The sequence below is a fragment of the Abramis brama genome (assembly GCF_963993115.1).
Source record: "Abramis brama genome assembly, chromosome: 16".
In the NCBI taxonomy this organism is placed as follows: domain Eukaryota; kingdom Metazoa; phylum Chordata; class Actinopteri; order Cypriniformes; family Leuciscidae; genus Abramis; species Abramis brama.
The window spans coordinates 19931360-19943741 of record NC_139978.1 but is presented as its reverse complement, the minus strand read 5'-3'; the positions used below and the strand labels follow the sequence as shown (position 1 = coordinate 19943741).

Sequence of the window (12382 nt, the reverse complement as noted above, 5' to 3'; positions counted from 1 at the left end):
AGAGATAGTTTAGCAAAAAACGTTCTTGTAACAAAAGGAGATATTTTTTCAATGTTTCATCTGTTTTTGTCCACAAAATGAATTTTTCATTTAAATTTTTGCGTGAACTTTAAAAAACTTCTAAACTTCACTGTCAACTTTATATCTGGACGTATTTACATTAAATCATTTAGCAGATGCTTTTATCTAAAGCAACTTACAAATGAGGAGAACAATAGCAATCAAACTAACAATAGGGCAACATCTACACTATTGACAATAGACAACTGACCTTATTTGCCAACACAATTTCGCTAATGTGACTGCACCTTTAGTCTACCAACATGACCATATGTGTGAAATATAACACTGAAGAGCATCTATAGTCCAATTAGTTTAAAACAGCACTTGCAGAAAAAGCATAATCGACTCTCATATCTGCACATCTCACATGCTCATTAGACTCAGAGAACACTGTCTATGGCTGGTGATCAGAGCGAGCGTTAGTGCTAACAGATGCCAGTACTACTGTCTGTGTTGAGTCTCTAGCTGCAGGGCTTACAAAGGAGGGGCACATGTGTGCATTGCAGACATCAAGCCAGCTGCAAAGTGGTTTTCATGGTAATGTGTTTTTTTCTTGGTGTTTTAAAGCCTTGTGCACCTGTGAACACAAATGAAAAGACACATAATGTTTTAATCGGAGGGGAGTAACAAGTCAGTGCAGTTTATAAAGTGGTGAGTAGTATAATGCTGAAACTTTGAAACGCACTTTGTGCACGGGGAAGTTTGGTGACCTTTTTGCTCACGTTTCCTGAAAAGCACTGTGTTGAACTTCAGTATGTGGTTTTCACAGAAGGCCTCTTGGCCTCTGAGAAAAACACTAAGCTTCGGGCGGAAATATGACGAGAAATGTGATTCGTATTGAGAGCGTGTGAGGGGACCGTCGCTAGTCACATGAAGCGCACTCTTCCCTGAGCAGGTGACGTGTGTGTTGCTTAAGTCATTCAGTGAATGCAATCCCACTGTAGGGGGGGGGAAAAGACCAAACAGTGGAGGGCAGATATATTACAAAGTTTATTTTAAAAAAGTGTGAAATGTGTAAATGAAGTGTAGATACACCATCCCTTCCCCACTAAAAGCTGTTGAGAAAAAGCATTAACTGCGTCTTTGAAACAGATATAGACATTTTTCTTGAAATGGTTGTCTGCAAGCCATTGTGTCTGTTTGTCTAGTCCTTGTGTTCTGCGTGTGGAGTGAACTGTCTGCCTGTCTAATTGGTTTTTAATTGCTCTCTGGTTCATATGTACAGTGAACTGAGAGTGAATGCCAACTGATATTTAATATTCTCATTGGTCACAACTGAGATATCTAAAGTTGTTTGTCATGTATGAATACTCCTTTCAAAGAAAATGTCTGTGGGTGTTTGTTACTAGAATGACCTTAAGGGGATCTCCATGGTACCTCCATTGTAATTGACCCAGTTTCTTGATTTCAATGCATTAGCTGAATTAATGTAAGTTAACTGCAAAGAGGGAGTGTAACATTTTTTTATTTTTTTTGCGAAGCGGCTGTCTGATGTTTTTTTGTTTTGTTTTCAAAAGCAGGTGTGCTTAGCTTTCTTGTCAGCTGACTTTCAAGTGCACAAAGACTTTTCAGCCACTACCTGAAATGCCCTTTTAAGTTTTGGGCATTTGCCATTACACAACACCTGGTGCAAGTATTTGCTGTTAAACACATGCAGCTCTTTCCAGAAAATTTCCAGTGATGTAACTTCTTTCTGAGTCTGCAAGCTGAGAAGCTGACTGGACAGCGTATCTAGAGATCAAAAAGACCGCAAATGAGTACTTGCCTTACTGGTAGTCTGGCACCCTTTCTCTAATAAACCACAAACCATATGTACAAAAATTCAGTTAGTAAGGAGAGTCAGCAAAGAAATAGGATTTCCATTAACTTTTTGGTACTAATGTAATAAGATTTTTGCAAATTATTTTTTAATTTATTTCATTTTTTATATATATTTAATGCAAAAACAGCATATTAGATTTCAAATCCTTTGTTTCCATTTTAAAATACTGACACCGTCTTCATTTTAAAACCTTAACTGTAAAAATATTTGAATTTCTACTGTTGTTTGGTGTTTCAGTTCAATTAGTCATCTAACAGATCTACCCTGCCTCTGCTCCAAATGGATGGTGCAAAACCTACACATGACAGAAGTCAGTCCCCCATTTCAAAGGGGGCCCTTCAGTTGAGCAAGCGGTTTAAAGAAAGCAGCTGGTGCATGGGTGGTGAAAGGTCAGGCAGCGCTTGGAGAGATGCCAGTTCCTCTAGTGCAATCACAACCTCTCTTTCCCTCATGTAGACTGAACTGCCCTGAAATCCCCCCTATGATGTAACTGGGTGAAAATAAAACACATTGCTGCAAGCCAACAGCTTTGAAAAGAAACATACCATAATTGCATTTTAAAGGTATTTATTAAAAGATTTATTGCAAAAATAGGTGGCTTCGTCTCCACAATTTGACATTGCATTGTGTATATTTGACAAAATAAAGCACAACTTCATAATACCACCAAATACTGCAGGAAAATCCGTTCCCCCACCCCAGGAAATCACAAAAGACAAGTTACACTAGTGTCCATGTAATATTTTTCAGATAAAATCCCAAGTGCCCATTCTTCAAATTCTTCAAAATATCACTTAAACTTAGTTCCTCTTTAAAATCCACATCACACCAATTCCATGGTCTCTTCACCTCCGACAATCTTATAAACGGGCTCTCACAGTCCACCTGTCCTTTTCTCTTCTATTGTCTCCATGATTCCACCACAATAGACTTGAGTGGCACAGGAGCCTTGACTTTTCCATGCTCGTCCCAAAAAAAAATCTGAACTTCAGCTTTTCCAGGACGGCCAAACGTCGCTGGGTCAGTCCACTTAGCTTCCCGTTGTGTGGGTAATCCAGACTACATCTCGAAGCTTTTTAGCTTTGCACCGGTGTACCCTTCAGGATGGATGTATTCAACTTGTTTCATACACGTGAACATGCCGAAGGCATCTCCCATCAGCGTTCCGGCAGAGTAATAGTAGGCACCCATTCGTAGACATTGCGGCTCTCCTCACAGAACAAACCCAGTTTCTCAAGAGCAGAATCTTTCCATGAGTCAGAATTGGGGCTCTTTAGAAGAGAGAAAAAAGAAACAATATTAATATCACATGCAAATGTAAGGTGTTGGCAAGTTGTAGGTGTATATGCAATGGAAAGGAGGTGATCTACTCACCGTTACAAGTATGCAGTGTGCGTCCTTAGGTTCCTCGTCCTGATCGCTGCCCACGATGTCAGCAAGACGTTCAATGTCATTCACACGAACAATGTTGATGTCGTTGTCAAAGCAGAAGGCTTGAATGAGAGTGAAGTGGATCTGCAAGGCGATGTCACATTCGTACTCCTCATCCGTAGCCAGGACACAGAAAGCCACACTGTCTGGGTCACTGAGGTTGCACAAAGGAGAAATATTGATTAGGTATGGTTCAACATGTTCTGCTTGCATCTATGCATAGGGAAGACTAGGCAATTGAAAAACCCATAAGGTTTGGTATTCTATATATTATGGACCTAATTAAAACAAGAACAGATACTTACACATTCATGACTTGTGCAGACTCGTATACCCCAACGGTAAGACAGTCCTGCTTTTTAGCGGAGACCAGGAGCTCCTCTAGTGCTGTTCCTGCACTCTGCATTCTGGAGAACACAACCGGCTTGTTAGTCCATTTACTTTACTCAGCATTTGATTGATACAACGCAAATAACGATAACAACATCAACTGAACAAGACACTCACCTATCGCCAGTAGTAGCTGTGTTATCTTGTCCACTAAATTCTTCAAAAGTCATTGTTTAAATCCACGTAAAGTCGCGTTTCGCGTGTTTTTTCTCTTCTGTGAGCTGTGAGTTTGTGATGCCGTGTCAAGCGCTGGCTGTGTTTTTATACCGGATCAGCGGAGTTTCTCGGCAGTGGGCGGACATTCCGCTCATACCCGTTTCTGATTGGCTGGCGGCACGGGTGCATGTAAATCGCTCTGATGCAAGTGCTTTGCCTGTAAACAACCCACGTGGGTGTTCAAATATCACTCCATCAACAACACAAAGCGAGCACGGCTCGTACTCTTTCTTACTGCTTAGGTGCAAGTTGTTAAGTTATTTTTTTTTATTCTTTAATCCTCCATCTCAGATAGGCTATAGCAGAATTGTTGTGGCGAAACTCGAATCCCTCACGCACATTTGTTTTTACATTTATTTTTGTTTTATCATTGTATTACTCCTTAATCATAAGTCCCCCCACACCACCCCACACCCCCCCACCCACACACACACACACAAAGACTGACTGGTGAGTGATCGAGGCACACGCCACTCTTTTGCATTTGTAAAGGAGTCATCCTTACGTGTCCTTGTCACGTGACTGCTTAGCCGGACCTGAAGCAGGAATAATAGCCCCATGTCCCACCTGCCCCCGGCTTTGTTACACCCTGCAAAAAGTGTGTCCAAGTGAGATCAATAGCCAAAACTTTTGTTCCTACTTTTTGTAAGTGAGTCAGTTCAATGCATACATAATTATAAATAGCTATCAATCCATCCTTAAACTGTTTAGCTCTTATACATTAATCAATTGATCAATCATTCAGCAAAATCTCGAAACAACATAGCTGCACATTTCAGACTACAAAACCAAGACTTTTTTAAACCGATGTAGACTATTATAAGCTCTTTGTAATTCTGTATGCAGTACGCTGGATTGCTGGTCTTATAGTCTCAGACAGGTTTTAGAGAGGTTTTAGGCACTTGTGAGATTGTAGACTAGTTGAAGACCATTTTTAAACTGCAACAGGGAAGAGCATAGGTCTGTTTGCTACTTTTAAAGACTTTTCTCGAATGCACCAAACGCTGGGATTACTAATATATTTCATTATAGTATTGAGATTTTTGGGCTATTATGAGTGGTATTTTCGTGCATATTTGAACCATGCAAAGTGTGTAAGGCGGCATCTAGCGGTTGTGCATATAACCACGACCTTTCACAAGTGAGTCATGCGCTATACAGATGCAAGATACACATTTTCTCATCAGCTCAGGGATGAGTATTTGCTCATGTCAACACTCCACGAATTCATGCATCTGAAATTAAACCTGCAGGGTATGATACATGATACTACGGTAAAACTGTAAAACTGTACAGCTGATGGTCGAACGTGGAATAATAGCAATAGATTTACTCCTCTTCTAAGCCACAGGCGCAGAACTAATGATAGCACAGTGATGCGAGATGTTCTGGCGCCACCTGCAGGAACAACAAGGAAGTTACATCACCGATTTATCAGCGTTCCAAATATTTACATTTCCTTTAAACTCTTCTAATTTAATCTTGCTCATGGATATTTGAGCGATATTGAGGATATTTGTAAACAATATTGTAATTTATGAGAGCCTTTTAAAGTTATGACTTTGTGTGCGTGTGTGTGTGCTGGAGAGAGGGTATCCAAAAATTATATAGCCAAGGTACAGATTTGCATCTCAGTTTTGGTTAGTGCATATCAGACAGGATAATTGGTTTCTAGGTCAATTTGGGTTGATTTGCATTTTCTTCTAGCAGCCAAAAGAGGACATGTCTGGTTGTAACATGCTTTGACATGCACAGAAGATTGACCTAGTTTCAATGTAAGACTTTTATAGATCACTTTCTAAGAATCCTATAGTGTTTTGAAATTAGTTGCATCATATGCAGGGCCGGATTTACCTCATAAATGCTAAATGCATAAATGTAAATATTGTGACGTAGACAAAATCATTTTTTGAGGCAGTAAATGCATCGCATTACGTTTTTGCCAATTTACAGGTTATTTGGTTTATTGTAGCTTTGTGGGCACTAATTTTTTTCTGTCATTTGGCCAAAATCTCATGTTGTAGAAGATGAAGTGTTTCGCACAGGCTATTTAAGACGGTATTGGCAAATGCTAGACCAAGACACTCTTCTCCGCTCCTCAAATACATAAAACATTATCCTTAATGTTTCTTGAGTAAAGAAAACGCTGCACTTATTCAAAGAACACGTTCTTTATTTACCCTTTTTTGCATTGCAAACAAGCAGAAACGGTCCAAACTGCGTGAAGAGCACTTCAGTCGTGATAGAGGCTGGTGGAGTTATTAAGTTTGACTGACAGTTTGAGGATCCAATAGAGATACGAGGTTCAGTCACAAGCTCTTTTTAATACGTTTCGTTGCAAAACACACAGTGACCAATAGTAATGATTTATGAAAAAAAAATGGACATACGAGGTTTCTGCACGATGTTTAAAATTTGGTTAATTTAGATAGTAATTGTCTAACAGTGTTTTACTATTAGAGTGAAATAAAAAAATTAAAAATTGTCCTCGTAATTGAAGATAAGCAAACACGTGCCATGCATAAATCTGACCCTGATCTATTCATATGCGTCATATCTATAATTATGTACAATTCTTGGCCGTTCATTAGTTGTCATTTCTTAGTATCAGTTTTCATTGTGATGAATGACAAAAAATGCATGTATTTATAGTAAACTGATCCTTTTAATAGATAATTACATGATCAAGACAGATATGAAGAGTTTATCAACATTCCAAGTTTGTAGACACATCAGTGCATCATATGACCAAAGACTGAAAGAAATCAACAAAAAAGACTGCAATAAAATAAGTCTTTTAAGAGACGAAACAAAATATCTACATCAAAATGACATAAAAATGCTTCACTGACACAGCAGATCATGACATTTGTTTTATATGTATATATATACATATATAGACATAAACCCTTTTATTATTGTGTTGATATATGTGCAACACTATACCCCCTCTAAAAGGTACATTTAAAGCTAAATTTACAGCAGTTTAACGGAAGGGTTTCTAAGCCACAAATAATGCACAAGCAGAAAACAACCTTTACAAAATAATTAGCTTTTCCCTTTTCTAAATACACTCCCATGTCACTATGACTGATATTTCAGTGGTGGAATCTCTTTAAGCATGTGGCTCCCTTATTAAAAAAGGGAAATAATATTTTACTAGATGCCCAAACACCTAAAATGTCTCAAGTAATAGACAAATTAATACATTTCCTAAATGTACTTAAACTCAATGAGGATGCAATGCAGAGTTCAATACAATGTAACTCATTCACATTTCCATTAAAATAGAACCATCATTTGTGCAGAAGAAAATCAACAATGGCTGGGTTTCATAAAAAGTGCTATTATAGCATGACAATAGATCCATATAAAAAATAAAAAATAAAGGTAAAATGGTCAGACTGTGATGCTACAATTAAGAGAAATGGCCATACTGAATCTTTTACCTAAAACAAAGCAAGGTTTGTTTTAGATGCTTTCCTACATTTCATCGGATCGGTGCTGTTGTATTATAACTGACGTGGGTTTCTGCTCCATCCAGCTCTCCTTGGTTTTGCTCTGCCCGTCGTAGATCACCGGAGACGCTGCGGAGTTCCTGTGAGACTCTGAGAGAGCTCCGTCTGCTTTGAGATCTGACTGGGGAGCAGCGGGGAAGTCACCGGATGAGTTGCTGTTGACACCAGACTCGGAGTCAGACTGCTCGACCCGCTGGTAGTCAGGTGTGTGGTTCTGACCGCCGGACAGCAGCACCTGCTTATTCTCTATGGTGGCCACTAGGAGGACATCCTGCTCCGGCACTTCTTTAGCGGAGTTGGATATAATGTCCTCTTTCATGATAGCTGGATAAGACCGCAGGGCTCGGGACATCCCTAGAAAGCAGTGGAAAACCACATTCTTAAATGACTTAGTTACAAAATTGATGCTAAAATAAAAACAATCATAACACCAATCTCTTTCTGCACTTTTTATGATATTATAATGTAAATAGCTTTTGATTTAGATTTTATTTTAGAACTTGATTTTGCTCCCAGATATCTAAGAAACATGAAGCTGTTTAATTAATTTGCATATTAATTTTATTTTATTATTTAGAATTACTAGAATATTGATTTTTAAAAACTTGAATCAATGTTTATTTTTGTAGGTATACGCTATTAATTTGAATGTAATTTGTTAATATTTATATTTATATTAACTATTTAACTTTTTTTTTTTTAAATAAATGTTTAAAGTCACCATGAAATCAAAATTGATCACTCTTACTTTTATGGAATATTGCAGTATTTCTTGTAAATTATTTATTCTTACACATCTTTTTTTTATTTTTATTAATGTGCCTTCGTAATCTTAAATCAAAATAACTTCCCCTCCCTCTTGCAACATCTCTTCTCTGATGATGTGTTTACTGGCGCGAGGGCGGGACAACCTGTCACTCACATGACATCACAGCAATAGCAAATCGCAGCCATCCAATCAACTCTCGATGGACAAAATCAAGTCCCGCCCTACATTTTTTCTTGTTTGAGAAGCCGTTTCACTTAGATATACGGCACAATATGGAAGAATCGCAACTTCTGTTTCATGTCGACTTTAAATAAATGTTTTATTACTGTAATGTTAAAATTGGTACTGAGAATTGTGGAATTTCACTGGTGCACCAATGATTACTGAAATAGCATTATTGTATAAGTAGAACAAAACATAGCAGAACAACAAGCAGGACAACATTCCTCACTACCCTACAGGAACAATGACAAACGTTGTGCTCACCTGTAGATGATGTATAGAGATCTTTCTGATTGCTGCTGCCAAAAGGATTGACTGAGGGGAAAATGATCAGACAAAAAGAAAGCAGGAACACCTAGAAAAAAAAACAGAGAAGGTCAAGAAACGCATCACACTGCTATTGTATTCATGCAAGACAGAATGTTCCGATTACATGCTGATAAAAGTTTAAACTCATACATCATATTTCATTTAAGACCAATTCAACCCTACTGAGAAATTAAATTGCCACAGTGGTGAAAACTCACCATGATACAAGTGCTAGTCGTGGTGGTTTTCATTGTGGACATTTTCACCATAGCTTGCAGTTTTCTTAGCTGTTCAATAAGGGACCTAAAGATACAAAAACAACAATTCTAGTTAATAGCATTTAGGTATTATTACAACCAATACTAAGATGAATTAAATAGAAAATAATGTTGTGCTGACACATGATGTACACTTACATGTTTTGTTTCTGCAGCATCTGAACTTTCTTTTGTAATTCCTGGTTGTGAGCAGTGCAGATCGCCACCCTATGGACACACAAAACATTTATTTCAATTCCTTAATAAACAACACAAATTCATTTATTCAAATATTTGAATATTTGTTCTTTTGAACTCTATTTATACTCTGCCATCACATGAATAAGTTATATTTTAAAATATATTCAAATGGAAATCAGCTATTTAAAATTGTAATAATATTTCACAATATTACAGTTTTTTATGCATTTTTTATCAAATAAATGCAGCCTTGGTGAGCATAAGTAATAATTGTAATAATCAAATGCTTTCAATGCACAATATATATCATTCATTCCTGAAACCTTATTAATGGAATTAATTATAGATCATGATTAACTGAACTATAGCAATTACAAACATTCAATATACATTATATTATGCAATACCTTTATAGTTAGGTGTTAAGTGCTGCCTCTATTTTGAGAGACATTATAAGTGTCATGGTGTCTGTCTCTCCACACGAACCTGTTTTCTAGGCCATCAACATAAACCTTCTTCTTTTTGCGACTCTCCTGAGCAGACTGCTTGTTCCGGATCTTTCTCCTCACCCTCTTCAGGGTCCGTTCCTCGGCCTAAAGAAACACAGCCTTTTAACTGACACTATCATATTATATTTAATTTTGCGTTTCAAAACTTTAATATGAAACCATCATAAATCAGAATCCATTTCTCTTACCTTTGTAAGAGGCATCTGACTTGGAATACTTGCACCTTCTTTTGCCAGAAGTCTCCTCTCTTCATCGGTCAAAACAATCTCCTTGAATTGGAACTGGAGGCAGAATATGCACATTATAGCCTCGTAATCTGATCACATTTAGCAAAAAATCATATAAAATGTGATTTTTACAAATCCGTTTTCAGCTACAAACTGTGGTTTGAAATCCTATTCAAATTGCATTTCTGGAAATCCATTTCAGTCTGACCGCTCTAATAGGATTTTATGCGACTTTCTCACGCCACGTAAAACGTAAACAGGTCAGACGTTGTTATAGGAAACATGCTGAACGTCGCTACAGAAACAAGGTTATGTTGTTGCCGGTCAAGCAAAAAATGACAATATAAGAGAGACGTGTTGAATTTTGATACCGATAATTTAGATCAGATTCCAATCGGATACACATATTTCAGATTTGGACACAGCATTTGTCTATTTTTTTGTTTTTTTTAAATGTACCTGGTTGTCTGGTTTGCTATTCTGTGTGGAGTCTTCAATCGTAAGTGAGCAGGGTGGCACAGGGGAGAGGTCATCGTCCATACTGACATCAAACTCATCTGACAGGAAGAAAGGGGCACTTAAATAAGCCTTTTGAACATATAAACAAAACAAGAATATTTCATGTACGCCTTCACACCACAGCCCACCACAACAGTACCGTACCAACATCTATGAAGACATCGGACTCAGGATTCTCCGAGCGGACACTGAGCAGGGCGTCTGTGTCCTGTGGGAGTGTGTAACAGTGGTCTGTCTGCACCACCTGGGCCTCGTAGCTCTCCATCACACACTCGGAATAAAGCAGGGGTTCGAGGCCTGGACTGGGGACGGTGTCTGTCTCACTGCCATCATGTGGACTTTGGGGGGTGGTATCCTCAGAGATGCCGCTGTCACTGCCATGAGGAGACTGAGACAAGCAGTTGACAGACAGACCATCCTCTTCCTCACCCAGAAGACTGCTGAGAAAGTCCTCTGTATCCATTCCATCCAGCATCTGCAACAATAAAAGCATTAATCAAATTACCAAATACAATAAGTATTGTATTATTATTATTACTATTATTATAATATATATATATATCTCGATTTGATATACAGTATATTAGTGCTGTCAAATCGATTAATGCAAAGAAAGAAGCAATCATAGAGCTAGTCTATGATATGAAACTGATAAAAAGAGAATTTTATATATATACAGATTTGACAGCACTATATATATATATACAATTCTCTTTTTATCAGTGTCATATCATAGACTAGCTCTATGATTGCATCAGTTATAGCATCTACATGAGAAAACCATGAAAATTATATCACTACACATGAAGGTTACGTACATTATGCCCTAAAAGCAAATCATCCAGGAAGTCATTCCCCTCTGTGAGGAACAGATCACCGGCTCCTGGGTCTTCATCTGGGAAGATTAGACCAAGCAGGTCTGTGTTCTCCATATCTTCGCTTACTGACATCTAAAAGAGGAAGTAGACATCAAATGAGAGCATATAAAACAGGGTAGAACCGCAGTGACGCTGCGCACTGACAGCTCGATCAAGTTCAGGCCCCGCCCACTCTCATCATGTGACTGTATAATTCCGTCTTAAACAGAACAACACAAATGACTACTAACAACTTCACACCGCTCATAGTCCAGCGCATGCTAAAAGTCACAATCGCAAACATAAAACGGTTGTGTGTGATAATTTCTGATAAATAGTTTTAAACCCAATTAAAATGACAGGGAATTACTATAACACGATGACAGCTCGTTTAATTATTCACTAGTAACAATAACTGTTACAAGTGCCACGACGATACAGGTATGATTTTAATCTGATTTGGTTATATGATCCGATTTCCTATATGTTCAACACATTGCAATTATGTGAAGCAGAATTTACAAATGTATTGTTAACAATAATACTAATAATAAAACGGAATATAATATAATAGCACAATAGAATGCTTATTGTAATAAATGTTATGATACATGGAATACATCACGTAAAAAATTAGCTGGTAAAGCATCTGACAGGTCTGACATTTGACAGCTTTACAATAACTGAATTGTGAGGAAATGTGATTTTGCTCACATTTCTATCTAATAAAGCTGTGAAATAAATTCTTACCTCTGTTGATCTTGTACCAATACAAGATACGTTGACATATACAACAAATAGGAAGTGCCTTCTCTCTTTGTCTTGAAATGCAGTTCCTGATGAAATCACCCTCCAACGAGGCAAAAATTGCGTCATCACGTAAGGGTGCATCAGTACGTGCACGTCTTCTGCGAAAGGCTTTCTGGGAGTTGTAGTGTAATCAATCATGCCTCAAATAAGCCGCTTATGAGTCTGTACTTTTGCAAAACTTTAAAATGTGTTAATGTTATTGTAAGTTTAAATCGAGAAATCCTAAAAACGTTGATTATAAACACAAACGTTAATTAGAAAC

At 37.7% G+C, this 12382-nt stretch overlaps 2 protein-coding genes across 2 annotated transcripts; both read right to left on the bottom strand.

The window, feature by feature from the left end:
* Positions 1-2435: 2435 nt before the first annotated feature.
* On the bottom strand, positions 2436-3979 carry gadd45ga (growth arrest and DNA-damage-inducible, gamma a). Its single transcript, XM_084086421.1, has 4 exons — positions 3824-3979; positions 3622-3723; positions 3260-3470; positions 2436-3156 (listed from the first exon to the last, which is right to left on the bottom strand). The coding sequence occupies exons 1-4, from the start codon at positions 3874-3876 to the stop codon at positions 3043-3045; spliced, it is 480 nt and encodes a 159-aa protein (XP_083942547.1). The 5' UTR covers positions 3877-3979; the 3' UTR covers positions 2436-3042.
* A 2588-nt stretch (positions 3980-6567) lies between these two features.
* Positions 6568-12200, bottom strand: creb3l3l (cAMP responsive element binding protein 3-like 3 like). Its single transcript, XM_084086349.1, has 10 exons — positions 12061-12200; positions 11272-11403; positions 10598-10928; positions 10394-10491; positions 9896-9988; positions 9685-9791; positions 9157-9225; positions 8959-9043; positions 8696-8786; positions 6568-7794 (listed from the first exon to the last, which is right to left on the bottom strand). Exons 1-10 carry the CDS (start codon positions 12184-12186, stop codon positions 7406-7408), a joined length of 1521 nt encoding a protein of 506 aa, XP_083942475.1. The 5' UTR covers positions 12187-12200; the 3' UTR covers positions 6568-7405.
* Positions 12201-12382: the final 182 nt, after the last annotated feature.

Excerpts from the sequence above, each read along its gene's own strand:
- creb3l3l (XM_084086349.1), bottom strand. The coding sequence starts at position 12,186 with ATGACGCAATTTTTGCCTCGTTGGAGGGTGATTTCATCAGGAACTGCA. Across the intron at positions 10,492-10,597 it reads CGATGTCTTCATAGATGTTG|ATGAGTTTGATGTCAGTATG; the intron begins GTACGGTACTGT and ends TCTTCCTGTCAG. Across the intron at positions 7,795-8,695 it reads TCTCTATACATCATCTACAG|GGATGTCCCGAGCCCTGCGG; the intron begins GTGAGCACAACG and ends ACTGCTTTCTAG.
- gadd45ga (XM_084086421.1), bottom strand. The coding sequence starts at position 3,876 with ATGACTTTTGAAGAATTTAGTGGACAAGATAACACAGCTACTACTGGC. Across the intron at positions 3,724-3,823 it reads ACAGCTACTACTGGCGATAG|AATGCAGAGTGCAGGAACAG; the intron begins GTGAGTGTCTTG and ends TGTGTTCTCCAG. Across the intron at positions 3,471-3,621 it reads TCTGCACAAGTCATGAATGT|TGACCCAGACAGTGTGGCTT; the intron begins GTAAGTATCTGT and ends GTGCAACCTCAG.